At 34.3% G+C, this 15,670-nt stretch overlaps 1 protein-coding gene across 1 annotated transcript; it reads left to right on the plus strand.

Annotated features, from left to right (window-relative positions):
- Positions 1–639: 639 nt before the first annotated feature.
- LOC113050691 (diacylglycerol kinase epsilon-like) lies at positions 640–15,611 on the plus strand. Its single transcript, XM_026213918.1, has 12 exons — positions 640–1,524; positions 5,811–5,961; positions 8,032–8,188; positions 9,158–9,277; positions 9,441–9,584; positions 9,873–10,030; positions 10,122–10,170; positions 10,382–10,495; positions 11,035–11,106; positions 12,796–12,923; positions 13,121–13,232; positions 14,189–15,611. The coding sequence occupies exons 1-12, from the start codon at positions 1,248–1,250 to the stop codon at positions 14,408–14,410; spliced, it is 1,704 nt and encodes a 567-aa protein (XP_026069703.1). The 5' UTR covers positions 640–1,247; the 3' UTR covers positions 14,411–15,611.
- The last annotated feature ends 59 nt before the right edge of the window (positions 15,612–15,670 follow it).

Consider the following 15,670-nt stretch of genomic DNA (forward strand, 5'->3'; position numbering starts at 1 on the left):
TAGTTGGGGTCACTTCATCTACAGCGATATCGTTGACTTGATTGCAAATTAAAACAGACACTATTTCAACTGAACAGAGATGACATCAATGAATTCAATGATGAACTGCCTTTAACTATCATTTTGCATTATTGAGACACTGTTTTCCAAATGAATGTTGTTCAGTGCTTTGGCGCAATGTATTTTGTTTAAAGCACTATATAAATAAAGGTGATTGATTGATTGACAAATATTTATTAATATTTATAAACAAAAACAAAACACGATAAGTGAAGTTAAGACTTACGTCATGTTTATTTAATTACATTTTTCTTTTAATTAGAATTCTTCTTCGTTGTAATTTTCACTTTATTCTATTGTATGTTTGTGTGAATTAATAAATCAATCCATTAAAAATATACATGCACACATACATATCTTAATGGACTGTTTAGCAACTATGCCTCATCTTTGTGTGGTTTCATCTGAGAAGTGTCAGGGTCTGGCTTAAAACAAGGGAAGCAATTCTGAAGAATGTTTGCTACAAAACAGCTTTGAAATGCATAGTTTGGAAAACATACTATGAACGTGATCTGCACATTATGACAAAACAGTGCTATTTCGATTACATCCACTTCGCGAATGTGATCTCTGTACTCTCAGGCGAGGCAAGACGCATCTCAAACAAGCCTATAGAGTCGTCTGCTCTATTAGCTATGGTTCTCGTGGTATTTTGATGTCATACACCGATCGTTCTGCGCAGCGCCGATGCATCTCAAACAAGCCTAGCATACAGTGCTCGTTCTGTCTCACGTTTGTTCCGTCATAAACTTACGTCATCATTTCCGTGTCCGTACATTGAGATTAATATTGTAAGGATTTTATCCGCTTTCTGCGTTATTCCAGTGGTTTCAATGCACTTTTAAAATGTGTGGATAACAAACATTATGACAGGATCTCCCACTTGAAAACAAAATGTAGAACATAGACTATTCTTGAATGCAGTTATCTGCTGTAGCTAAGTACAATTTATCATTCTGTAGCCTACCAAGCATGGAGGTGTTTACGATGGCTGTGCTATGACATCAGTGTGACTCAGGTTTGGTGCACTGCTTGGCAATGCGATGACAGGATGCTCGGATTGGGTTACAAATGGAAAGTCGTTGTGGGACGTCAACACTTCAACACCTTGGCAAGTGACAGTCGCAGGAAATCACATAATTTTGACTTGTGCATGACGACGTTTCTGTAAAATAAGATTTGTGGGTATGGAGGAGAGTACTAAGGAGCTGAGGGAGGATTGGTCCTTGTTCCTCTGGACGACGGTTGCTGTTCTGGTGCTCATCACACTGTGGTGCAGCTTCCAGCGTCCTAAACGCAAAGTTCAGCTTAAAGATCTGTTCCGAAAGAGCAAACACGGCTGGCACTACACGGATCTGTTCAACAAGCCCACCTACTGCTGCGTGTGTTCTCAGCCCATCCTGCAGGGGGCGTTCTGTGACTGCTGCGGCATATGTGCGGATGAACAGTGCATACAGAGGGCAGATCGCTATGGAAAGCCTTTTTAACATTTATTCTAAAAGCTGTACTAGTATCTTTTTTTCATGTTACTAGTACTTATTTTTTAGACACTAGTATCTTTTCCATTAAGTACTAGTACTTATTCATTAGGTACTAGTGCTTATTCGTTAACTACTAGTGCTTATTCTTTAGGTACTAGTGCTTATTCTCTAGGTACTAGTGTCTTTTGTAAAGTTACTAGTACTTATTCATTAGATACTAGTACTTAATCATTAGATACTAGTACTTATTCCAATAGTGACTAGTATTTAATTAAACTTACCGTGTTAACAAAAAATAAAACTAGTACTTATTTTTTAGTTACTAGTGACTTTTTAGACCAGAGATATCCTGAAATTAATAGATACTAGTACTTTTTAAATTAGCATTTCTGCCCAGTATGGTAATTGTATGTTGAATATTAATGAGCCAACAACATATAGGAGAGAGCTTAATCAGGAAACAGAAACAAGGAGATGGATGTACTTTTTTTTTTAGAAAACCAAATAGAAAAGAAACAATTATTTTTTTACACAAGCACATTGAAAACGTATTTTTGTCCGTTTTTTTTAACTGTAATTTCATAAATATAGTAGCCTAATGTGTTTAATGGTCTTTGAGTGACCTCTGCTGGCAGGATGTAGATACGACACCAATTGTATTAACTGTTATTTTCCTATTTTTCCTCCAGTAAAAACAATAAATATCATACACAAGCTGTATGTTAATTTTTTATTTTTTTTTATATACAGTCATGCCCAAAAATATGGACACCCTTGGTAAACATGATCAAAGAAGCCTGTGAAAATTAATCTGCATTGTTAATCTTTTTGATCTTTTATTTTAAAAATTCACAAAAATCTAACCTTTCTTTGGATAATAATAATTTAAAATGGGGGAAATATCATTATGATATAAATGTTTTTCTACAATACGCATTGGCCACAATTAAGAACACCCTTAGAAATTCTTATGAGTAAAATAACTCTAAAGTATATTCCCAGTCATATTCACAATTTTGAGCACTCCAGAGTGATTATGAACATGAAATTATCCAGCCATTGCTTCCTGTTTCGCATAAATATAAAGAAGAGGGAAAACAAAGCCCAAATGCCCTTAATCATCCATCACAATGAGAAAAACCAAAGAATATATATCTGATGTGCAGCAAAAGATGATTGAGCTTCACAAATTAGAAAGTGACTGCAAGATGTGATTAACAAATGAGCTAGAGCAGTGAAAATCCCCATTTCCAACATCAGGGCAATAATTAAGAATTTCTAATCAATAGAAAATGTTACAAAACTGCCTGGAAGAGGATGTGTGTCTTTATCATCCTAATGCATGGTGAGGAGGTCAGTTTGAGTGGCTAAAGACTCTCCAGGGATCACAGCTGTTATTGCAGAAAATAGTTGAGTCTCGGGCTCAGAAAACCTTTGTCAAACAAAAAATTGTCAAACAGCACCTACATCACCACATGTTGTTTGGGATGGTTACAATAAAAATTATCCTAGCACATCCAAAAACAAACTAAAGCATATTAATTTATCAGACATGACTGGAACTTCAAATGGGACTGGCTTCTATGGTCAGATGAAACTAAAAAAAATAGCTTTTTAGCAGCAAACACTCAAGATGGGTTTGGTGAACACAGAGATAAAAAGTAAACCATATGTACAATGAAATATACTGCTCTATTTTTGATGTTGTGTGCCTATATTTCTGCTGGAGGTCCTGGACATCTTGTTTAGACACATGGCATCTTTGATTATATGAAATACCAACAGATAAAAAAACAAAAAGTGACTGACTCTGTTAGAAATCTTATAATGACCATGTGTGGATCACAATCAAACACAAACCTCAAAAACAACACAATAATGGGTCACTGAGCACAAAACCAAGCTTCTGCTATAGCCTTTTCCAGTCCTCTGACCTGAACCCTACAGAAAATGAATTGAAGAGAAGACACACCAACATGGAGATGGGAATCTGAAGGGTCTGGAGTGATTCTGGATGAAGGAATGGACTCTGATCTCTAGTCAGGTGTTCTCTAACCTCATCAGGCATTATAGGAGAAAATGTAGAGCTGTTAAACTGGCAAATGGAGGTTTAAAGAATAATTCAATAAAAGGGTGTCCTTAATTTTGGCCAATGTGCATTAGAGAAAAAGATATTTATTTTATAATAATATTTCCCCCCATTTTAAATTCTTATTATTCAATGAAAGGTTAGAATTTTTAGAATTTTTTTTTAATAAAAGATCAAAAGGATTATTAATGCAGATTAATTTTCACAGCCTTCTTTATCATCATACATATATACCAAAGCTGTCCATATTTTTGGGCATGACTGTAGCACTGGTGCTGCAGACAATGAATGTTTTTACATTAATATTCTGTACAGGGCACTAAACACTAAACAAAATAAGGAACATTACTTTTGTAATAACACTAGTTTACTATAATATACAAAACTGAGAAGCCTATACAAGACTAAATATAAATATAGCTGCAAAAAAAATGCACACTTCTATAGTAGAACGTTCTTAATTATTTTAGCTATTTTTACTCAAATTAGGATTTTGCAAGCAATAATGAGTACTCAATGAATTTATTTTTAATTCATACTCGTCGCCGGAGGGCGCCCCTCGCGCAGAAACTCTACAAGTGAGACTCACTGATGAAGTTCCAGGAAACTCAGCTTTGCTGTAGATGTAGCTGAATAACATTCAGATAGACGTTTTACTGATGAAACTTGATGAAAATAAACAATTACTGTGACAATATATGCTTTTATCTCTGCTCTTCAAACCATCGCGCGTATTTTTATGAGAATAAAGTTTAAAACGCAATCCTAATGCAAATTTATTCTGCGTGTTGCATTACCATGTGGACTCTGATTGGACGGTGGAGAGGTACTCATGTTTATGTAATGACCTGCTTAAATGAAGATATCTCCAAATGCATTCTTACTAGTTCTTAATGAGGTTGAAGATATCTCCAAACGAACAGGGACTCAGAGTTATTCTGTTTTTGATATCATCTTTTAATTTCTGACTAGGAATTATTGCAATTGTATCTAGTATCTATTTAAATATTACTAGTAAGTATTCATTAGATACTAGTACTTATGTTTTAGATACTGGTGCTTATTCATTAGATACTAGTTCTTATTTAATAGATACTAGTAGTTATTCATTAGGTACCAGTTCTTATTCTTTAGACACTAGTACCTTTTTTAATCACTACTAGTAACTATTCTTATCTTACTAGTCAGATCTGCCTTTTCACTCGTCTTATGTTATGACTAGTCCAAATGGCTACAGTAGAGTTCAACAAAAAAAATTACTAGTAAAATAAAAAATCATACTAGTAACATTTAGAATGAGTACTAGTATCTAATAAATGTTTACTAGTATCTATTAAATAAGTACTAGTATTTATTTAATAGGTACTAGTATCTAATGAATGACAACTAGTTTTTAATAAATAAGCACTAGTACCTAATTAATAAGTACTAGTATCTAAAAAATAAGTACTAGTATCTAATTGATAAGAACTAGTATCTAATAATAAGTACTAGTATCTAATGAATAAGTACTAGTGTCTATTTAATAGGTACTAGTATCTAATGAATGAGTACTAGTATCTAAAAAATACACACTAGTACCTAATGAATAACTACTAGTACAAAAAAAATTAAGTACTAGTCACTAGTGGAATACATACTAGTCAAAACTCAATAGTTGATATCTCAATGATGGATCCCCATAGAAGTCAATAGCAAAAAATTTAAATTTGTTACTAGTAACAATATAAAAGTTACTAGTCACTATTGAATTAAGTACTAGTATCTAATGAATAAGTACTAGTGCCTAATAAATAAATACTAGTATCTAATAAATAAGTATTAGTATTTAATCAATAAGTACTAGTATCTAATTAATAAATACTAGTACCTAATAAATAAGTACTAGTATCTAATGAATAAGTACTAGTACCTAATGAATAAGCACTAGTATCTAATGAATAAGTACTAGTATCTCATGATTGAGTACTAGTATCTAATGATTAAGTACTAGTAACTTTACAAAAGACACTAGTGCCTAAAGAATAAGCACTAGTACCGAAAGAATAAGCACTAGTACCTAATGAATAAGTACTAGTACTTAATGGAAAAGATACTAGTATCTAAAAAATAAGTACTAGTAACTTGGAAAAAGATACTAGTACAGCTTAAAGAATAAATGTCAAAAAGGCTTTCCATAGATCGCACCCTCTCGTGTAAGGAGATCATGACACAGAGACAGACAGATGGGAGGTTTTACCATCAATGGGTCAGGGGAAATGTGCCTCTCGCCAGCTACTGTGCCCAGTGCAAACAGCAATGCGGGACTCAACCTAAACTTTGCGACTATAGGTAGGCTATTTAATAACCCTGAGTTTTTCTTTCTTGATTGCTTTATTTCTTTCATAGATAGATAGATAGATAGATATGAAAAACACAAATTGTCCTCCTGGATCTAAACCAGTTGTCATTCTAAACCATTTTGTCAGATATTTTAAACTTGTACCACAATTTTGGAAAAAAAAAATAATAAAAGAAAAACTGATATTCATGTTAAATATTTTAATCAATGTAGAAAAAAAGCAACGACACTTTCACGTGGTCATCTTTCAAGGTTTCAAATTTTAATGAATGGCTTTGTGACAATAAATAAGAATTTGTTTAAGTATTTAGGATAAAACAAGGCAAACAAAACAAAACAAAACAAACAAAAAACGTTTTCTAATTTGAACTTAGAGTTGAGAAAGAAAATACAAATAAACAATCAAAAGGCTACCTGGGGCCTGTACCATGAAACTGTATTAGCTGGGTAGCCAGGTAAGTTTCAGTTTAGTTTGCACCAATACTGGGTTTTAGGTACCATGTACCAAGTGGCTTGGCTTTTAGCTGCATTCATTGCCATAGTAACATACACTCCACGGCTAACCTGCTCCAGGGCAGGTTATGTTCTGGGTTAGAGATCTCAAACTGAAGTTGGACCAATCAGATGTGAGAAAAGTGACACATGTCTGACACAAAGTCACTCCAGTTTATCTTGCTCCAAATTAAATTTCACTAATGCTAAAAAATAAAAATAAAATAGAAGGCTGGTTTTAATGATAATTACTCATTTTTGTCATTTTATGATTTATATAATCATTGTGGTTCAAATTATTATTATTTATCTTTTACACACAAACAATTTTAGTTAAACGGTTATTATAAATCGTTTATTTTAAATAAATATAAATGTATACCGATCATGTGATATATATAAGCTGTAGTATAAAAAGATTGCACTATTTAAAAAAATAAAAAATCTGAACTTACATGTTCTAGTCTCTACCACTATATATTTTCAAATGTATGAACTAAGTTAACAAGTTTCACTTCACTGATAGGGCAAGATTATTTATTTTATTTGTCCTGTTTAAATTTGTCATATTTTTCAGTCTCTTAACCTTTAGCAAAACCTTTAACCTTTAGTTTTGAATCTCACTCGGACTCTCACGAGAAGTAAATCAAACATGCTTTGTGTTGCAAGGCTCGTGATTGGCTGTTCGCCAGTGATGTCACACATTCATGTGCACGTGCTCCACAAACTCAGGATCAAAGCCTGAATTGACAAAGAAAGTTGATGAACAGCATCATGGTACCAACAGAGCCGGATTGGAGAGGTTTGGTTTTGTCAACTCAAAACTAATCCTGTAACTCTGAATTTGTTCAGCTACCATCATGGTACAGGCCCCTGGACCATCTCTAACTATAAACAACAACAGAAACTATTTTGAAAAGAACCTTCCAAGACCTTTCACAGTTTTAACAAAATTTACAAAACTCAAATTCAAGTCATAAGTCAATATTTACAAGAACATTTTAAAGACCAGACAAGTGTTTTTACATCTTAACTTGCAGCGAAAAGGATGGCGAAACGGCAACAACCTAGACACAGATCCATAGCAGCAGAGAGCACACAGTAGCTACAGAACTTGAAAGCGTCTGTTGAAATCCATTTTCGTTAAAGCTGCGGTGCTTTGAAATGCATCACTCGCTGTTGAACAAACAGAGCAAACCAGAATCCTTGTCTTTTTCTCATGTGTTTAATCTTTCTAAAGCATGGTTTGATTAAAGAGTCAGGAATCCCTGTTATGTGTTGATCCAGGATCAGGTCCTTCAACCTAAATCCTAAGTGTCAAAGGTAGTGCTAAACTGGTTCCAGATCAGCCTCTGCTGATGATCAAAGAAAAACAAGAATTGATTTAAAATCTTTTTACAGGAATTTGTACTTTTTTATGATTCATTAAGAATATATTATCTGCAAAATAAGAACTCTTATTATAAGTTTTAATAGAGAGATGCAGTCAGTACAGTATCCGTTTGAGTGTTTTTTTTAACAAGCTATCAGTTCTCTCACATTTCCTGTTTTTATTTGGGAATACATAGGTGTGTGTGGTGTCAGACCACAGTGCATGATGACTGCCTTTCTAGTCTGAATGATGATCTGTGTGATCTTGGAGAGTTCCGCTCTGTTATCATACCTCCATATTACCTCTATCAAGTCAACAAGCTCCGCCAAAGACACCCTGATGAATACAGTAAGGTGAGATCCATCCACAAACACAAATACTGTTTATGTAAAAAAGAAGGCTGGTTTGTCATTAACTGATGGATATTTTTAACATATAAAAAGGTAATTGGTCCAAAAACAGCTTTTGTTGAAACCAACAGTTAAAGTGTTTAAACCAGAGAATAAAATGGCAATTTATTTCCTCTAATTTATTTCTATTAAGTTATACATTTAAAAAAAAAAAAAAAAAAAAAATCTCTAATACTAGTTGAAATGTAGTGTAATGCATATTTTTCCAGTGTGTACTTGTACAACAACTTGTACTTGTTTTTTCTTTTTTCAAATGTATTTTAGGCATTTACAAATATCATTAATATTACAGACACACACATTATAATCGAAGCAGAAAATTTATAGGTATACTAAATGATTAACCAAAAAGCTGTGTAATAAATGCCAGTCAAATGTATTGACATGACTAAATGAAAACAGAATCAAGTTCACACAGGATTTTTATTTTATATATATATAAAAAAATAATAATTCTCGCTACACTGCTTTTTTTTTAAATTGCTTTTATATGTAAAAGTGTTTTGGACTGACATCATTGACTGTTGAAATGAGTTTCATAACTTTCAGTATCTTATGTAGAAAAAGTGCAAACTTGTATCTTGAGACACGGCATTATTTCCATTTTTTAACGCTGCATTTTTGTTTTTAAATGAAAAAGCGATAAAGGTTTTAAAAATGCAAGGTATTTATTGATTGAACATTATTGATTAAAATATTTATAAACATATAAAAACACAGCTGTGAATAAATTACAAACAAAAAGAGTTTTGAAAATTTGCAGTATGGGGAAAATAGAACCAAACTGTCCCTCAAGTCCTTTTAATCACTGAATCAATACTTGCACAGTCCACTAAATTAATATAATGAAAATAACCTGATCGATGTTTTAATAGTTTTTTTTTTTTTTTTTTTTTTTTTTGTGGCATGCAGCTTGCTGCAGGGTTTGGGAGCGGCTGGACTCCAGTTCTGGTCTTGGCAAACACAAGAAGTGGCAACAACATGGGAGAAGTTTTGCTGGGAGAATTTCGTACCCTTCTGAACCCTGTGCAGGTGTCATTTAACTCTGCGCTGCTTACATTCACATATTCAGCCAGTCTCTCTCTGTTTCCATACTCTCATGTCTCTTTTTTTAATTTGTTTGAATGATCAGATTATTCTTACTATCTAATGGTTTAATACAATAGTTTAGTTTTTTTTTTTCTTTCCCATCCAGGTGTTTGATCTCTCTGAGCTGCCCCCCTCTAAAGCCCTGCAGCTGTGTACTCTTCTGCCCCCGGGCAGCGTGCATGTTCTGGTGTGTGGGGGAGATGGCACAGTAGGCTGGGTTCTGGATGCTATTGATAACATGAAGCTGAAGGTGAGAGCTTTAGCCGAAAAGTTGAGTGGACTTAAAAAAATAATAGATTATATTTTAAGTCAGGATGTAAACCAAGCATTTTTATTTTCAACGTGGCCTGGCTAAGTAGGATGTGTATACATAAGAATTAAATAACACCACAAATGTGAATATAATCATCACATAATGACAGTTAATTATGCTGTGCATATATTCAAATTTGTGGCATTATTTCATTAAAAAAGCAATTTGTTGTTTCTTGTGTTATTAAAATATTGTTTGTGTTTGTCGCTCTCTCATTCTGTATAGGGTCAGGATCAGTTTATTCCTCTTGTGACTATCCTTCCATTGGGAACAGGAAATGATTTAGCAAACTCTTTAGGATGGGGAGCAGGATATGCTGGAGAGATTCCAGTAGAACAGGTGCTCAGGAATGTTCTAGAGGCTGAGGTAGTCAAAATGGACAGGTAAGACCCTAGTTGTGCTGTAAAGTCTTGTATTATGAGGAATGGCGTTTGTCATTCAATTAATTTTGTATTTCTGCTGTTAATGTATTAGGTGGAAAGTTCAAGTTGTCTCCAAAGGAAACTATTTTCGTAAGCCAAAGGTCAGTACATGCAACATACTGTATGATCGACCAGCAGGAGGATGTACCCCGGAATGCAAATGAAATAATTTGTATGCTTAGCACATTTTAACATAACCAATTTATTATCATAAAATCCTGTGAAATACAGCATTAGCTCAATCACTCATGACACGTTCAATTCATGAAGAAAAGAGATTAAGCTTTTATCTTAAGGTTGTTTTCTCTCCAGGTATTGTCGATGAATAATTATTTCTCAGTGGGTCCTGATGCTCTCATGGCATTGAACTTCCATGCGCACAGAGAGAAAACGCCCTCCTTTTTCTCCAGCCGAATCATCAATAAGGTCTGAGGCATTGCCTGTCCATCATTTCATTTTTCATTTTAGAAGAAAATTAAATCAAAAGAGCAACTTAGTTTTTTAATGTGATACACTGCATATTTCGATGTAAAAACATTTACATCTGTAAACTTAACTAATTTCCTTTAACTTAAGCTATACACAGTTGACAAGACTATGTATAACTGAGAAAACGTCATGATTCTGCAGTTGATTTATACATCCACAAAGTATCTTTAACTACCATGTACTACATCTATAATTAATTTCTTTCGCTACAACTATATGCATTGTTGACCCTACCCCTTAACCCACCCATAAACATAACAATACCAATAATCCTGTCCATTAACTTTATCTCACCTTAGTAGCAGCAGAATTGTTTTGCAATAAAACATGAATGCAGTAAGTTGCATTATAGTATCTAAAAAACGTATACTAGTAGGCCTATTACACGAATTGTCCTGTATTCATGCCCTGCTTGGTTTGTTAAAAACATAAGTAAATTCATGGCTGATAATACCTAAAATTGTCTTTTCTTACAGGCAGTATATTTCCTCTATGGTACCAAAGATTGTTTAGTGCAGGAATGTAAAGACCTGGATAAGAGGATTGAGGTAAACATTTTAATTTGCTTGCTGAGACAAGTTTTCTCAAACGAAAGTGTTCTCTGATTGTTTACCATTGTTGTTGCCATCATATACACAACTTTTAAAGTCTGAACAAATTTGTTCGGACTATAAATTAGGGGAAAATTGTGGCAAGGATTGTGTAGTGTAATCCAGCTAGAATCTATTGCTGCATACCTTTAGGACATAGTATATGTAGGTGAATTGGCACACAACAAAAGGCTTCAAGAAACAGCTCTATATTGTTCCTTTTAGTTACTCATTCCTGGTGTTTATGTGAGAACAGTTTTTACTTAAAGTAATTTGCACTGTAATTTCTGCACTGCTAGCAGCACCAGATTTACCAGATTACTTTCTAAACAGGTTTTGAAAATACTGTTTTATCTACCATTGTTCATACAAACTGTCAGTATGACCCAATCCAAATGCCTTGAGACAGAGACTGCTCAGTAGACCCAGGAATTACACTTACTGCAGTGTTTACAATCTTTTAAACCACATTTTTATTTGTACATAAACCTGAAATAGAAGAAAGTATTTTAAAGGTCCCATTTTTCATGCTTTTTTGAAGCTTTGATTGTGTTTACAGTGTGCAATATAACATGCGTTCATGTTTCGCGTGTAAAAAAACAGTATTTTTCACACAATTCACATCTGTATAACGCTGTTTTCACTGTTATAAAAACGGGCTGATGTCTTCCTTGTTCTATAAAGTCCCTCCTTCAGAAATACGTAAAGAGTTCTGATTGTGTGGAGATGTACTTCTAATCACAGGAGGGTTTTTACTGACGAGATGTGCATAAAAATCGCATTATAATACTTAAATAATAAAATACACTTACCAGTTGCGGTCCATAAATAACACCTTCTCCAGACAAAGAGGGAACTGCTCCATCTTTCAAGAATAATCTTTGTGCGAATCCGGCATTAAACTGATTGAGATTGAGGAACCTGTCCTCAGCAAGCTGTCCTCAGTAAAATGTGCTGCACATAGTTTTACATGTGAATAATAATTTTCGGGAACCGAGTTAAACATAAATTGTAACCATTGATCTTTAAGTACAACATACCTGGGAAGGCCAAACAAAGGTGATAGGACTCCGAGATGAAAATAACAGCGTTTCGACGACATGGTGACAAACACAAACGCAACTCTTCCTCTTCTCTGTCGGAGCGCAACAAGACCACGCCCCCTTTTTTGTGTATTCATGTGGGCGGAGGTTAATCAAAAAACAATTTTAGTGACTGCAGTATTACTGCAGGAACTGTAGTCCAAACTGGTCCTTTGTTGTAGGCAAATTCTTTTAAATATCTCGCTTGGCATTGAACTTTGAGTTTTAGAATTTTACAGATATTATTTATACACTAACAACAACATTACACACTAACTAAAGTTTAAAACATGGGATCACGAAGAACGGGACCTTTAATGTTATGAAGGTGAACACAAAATGCAGTTTTGAGATTATTATTGTAGTCAGCTGTGTCACAGTAGTCAATGTGCTGAAACCACTTTACCACAGCTATGATCAAAAGTGTATTTTTAAGTATAAACTGCACAAAATCCTGTTTCTAATAGATACTTGAGTTTATAGTTTCTCGTTATCTCCACACATATTGAAGGTGCTGCATGATTATAGTACTAATGTTCATTATTACTTAATTGTGCTTATTTAGCTGGAGCTGGATGGAGAGCAAGTGAATTTGCCCAGTCTGGAGGGGATAATAGTGTGCAATATCGGCTACTGGGGCGGTGGCTGTAGACTGTGGGAGGGAATGGGAGATGAACCCTATCCTCCAACACGGTGAGAATCCAGATGCCACTCTACTTATACACTTTATATACTCTACTATATATGTATCTACTATACTGTACTATACAAACTTATAGATTTGACTTTGTGAGAATAGGTTGAAATTAAATTTATACCTCTAGACCAGGATCAGAGTAGGATGACCTTTGAAAATTAATATTTTCTTTATGTCCTTTTTCTTTCTTCAGTGTGGATGATGGTTTATTAGAGGTGGTGGGGGTGTATGGTTCGTTCCACTGTGCACAGATCCAGGTGAAACTGGCTAATCCTGTGAGGCTGGGACAGGCACATACAGTACGGGTAAGACATAAAAATGTTCTTTACTCATACAGCTTAAGTGTGAGTCATGGTTCAGCTCCATGGTGCTCAAAACACTACAACGTCTCCACTTTAGGGTGTGTCTATAGCAAGTTTGTTTAATATTGTTTTTCAGTACACAGTCCATATAATCATATAAATGTCAATTTAATAAACTTGTGAACCCAGCCAGGTTATTCAAAAGGAAAGCGTCAAAACTGCAATATTTAACATATGCCATAACTACGAGGCAGACAGCATGTAAACAATATGATTTACGCACTAAATCCAGCAGAAACGTCAACACAAACTGCATATTTTTAAATGTTCAAGACAGTTTCTGCTCATTTGCATTAAGTTGAGTCTTTCTCGAGTTTCGCAATTTCACTTGAATCACAATAGGGAAAAGACAGTTAAATTGCTTAATTCTAATTTGAATACCTGTGCAGAGTAGACCTCTTTGCTGAATAATAAGAATCCACAAATCTGTGCCAATGATATTAGAAGAGAACAAATATTGAACTGAATTGAGCTGGATGATGACACAATTGTCTTCTGTAGAGCTGCTATATAGCTGAATTTTGTAGCATGTTCTGTTATTGAATTGGATTGAATCAACCTTTAACCGACTTGAGCTGAATAATGACACTCTTGCCTTCCGTAAAGCTACTTTTGATTTGATCTCAATTCATAATTTGGTTAATTTTACAACATAAACATTGTTATTTAACTGAACTGAACCAACACTAAACTGAAATGAGCTGAATAATGACATATTGTCTTTATAGCTGCTTTAAAGCAGATTTGTTTTTTTTTCTCATGTTTGAAGAAGTTTGCATCATTGATTCATTTTCCTGTTTAATACTGTCAAGCTGCTTTGAAATAATATGTGTTGTATAAAGCACTATATAAATGATGATTCTTTTTTATTCTTTATCCTTTGCTTTTTTATCTGTTAGCTTGTGTTGAAGAGTTCTCGGATGCCAATGCAGGTGGATGGAGAGCCATGGGCACAGGGTCCATGCACCATCACCATTACCCATAAGACCCAGGCTCTCATGCTGTACCACAGTGCAGAACAGACAGATGATGATGACTCCAGCACCTCAGAGTGTGAAGAACCCTCAGCTGATCACACTGACATGACTGGCAACACACAGGAAACAGTGACAGAGACTTAGTAAGGCTGTAATCACTCTGTCTGTGCTATTTCTATCCCAGAAAGTAGCACAGCATGAAAGGAAGACACCATGATGTGTAAATGTCTGATGTTATAAACATAAATGTACGTAATGTGCATGTGCTGCTCAAGTAATAACATCTGCATTGGTTATTTCTGAGTTTAAAATCCCCTTCTCTCTCAAGCACATCTTGAAGATGTTTGTCTCTGACATTGGTTTTGTAGATTTGCGTGCATAGTTTTTATTTATTTTTTTCCTGCAAGGGAGTACTACCCAGAAGCTCTAAGAAGTGGCTCAGGTTTTTGCAATTTAGACCACAATGGAATCATATTCAGCTGTTAGCAGAGCTCAGGCAATCATAAAACAAAATTCAGTCCAGTGGAGAATGTTACAAACAAAGCTGCTTAGACACAAATGTTCAGAAATCTTTTATTTGAGTTGTATAAATTAAGCTGTAAAATAGTTTTATTTAGGACATTATGTTTTGTTACTCCTTTTGTGAAACACATTTGCACTGCTTGAATCTAGAGTAGATTGAATAGAATGGATTTGCCATTGATATCTTATTATTTTGCAACTATTCAACTGGTGTTATTGATTTTGATTGAGTATATATACTTTCAGTGTTTCAGAGCACTGGATTAAGATATCATTCTTTATTTTGCTATTTGAAATTGTATTGTTTTATTCATAGTTTATTTTCTCCACTTTTCCATAGAGATGTGTTATGTTTTTATGCATCCTGCTTGAGTAAAATTTACTATGCCTAGAATATAACCATCCAATAGGCTTTCAATATTTTCTTTAGTCCCTCTCTTTGCAAGTCTTTCTGCTTTAAGTTTAATTGGAGCATAAGAACGGTAATGTTCTTGAAAAACTAAGCCAGGATAGAATAGAAGAACAGCTTTAGGGGTGGTAATATGTCATACATTTCATATAGCCATATCTACATCTATGCACATGACAAGCACATGACATTTTCTCCCTGAACTAATGTCACCTCTCCTTGCAGGAGTTGCACATATTATCCATTAAAGCCTTGTTTGTTAAATCTGAGGTTTTGCTGATGTAAGGCCTTTGAGCATTTTATATTTTGACTTAGTTCATTTCATAGTTAATTTAATGTACAGAAAGTGATTTTTTTACTGGAAAAATCTTACAGATTCTTAAAGGGATAGTTCACCCAAAGATGAAAATTATGTCATTAATGACTCACCCTCATGTCGTTCCAAACCTGTGAGACCTCCGTTCATCTTCGGA

Source organism: Carassius auratus, chromosome 31 (assembly GCF_003368295.1).
Source record: "Carassius auratus strain Wakin chromosome 31, ASM336829v1, whole genome shotgun sequence".
NCBI classification, from domain to species: domain Eukaryota; kingdom Metazoa; phylum Chordata; class Actinopteri; order Cypriniformes; family Cyprinidae; genus Carassius; species Carassius auratus.

What these genes read in the sequence shown, in the direction of transcription:
- LOC113050691 (XM_026213918.1), top strand. Translation starts at nt 1,248, where the DNA reads ATGGAGGAGAGTACTAAGGAGCTGAGGGAGGATTGGTCCTTGTTCCTC. An exon ending in CCAGCCGAATCATCAATAAG is followed by an intron (nt 10,496 to 11,034) that starts GTCTGAGGCATT and finishes CTTTTCTTACAG; the next exon opens with GCAGTATATTTCCTCTATGG. An exon ending in GACAGGCACATACAGTACGG is followed by an intron (nt 13,233 to 14,188) that starts GTAAGACATAAA and finishes TTTATCTGTTAG; the next exon opens with CTTGTGTTGAAGAGTTCTCG.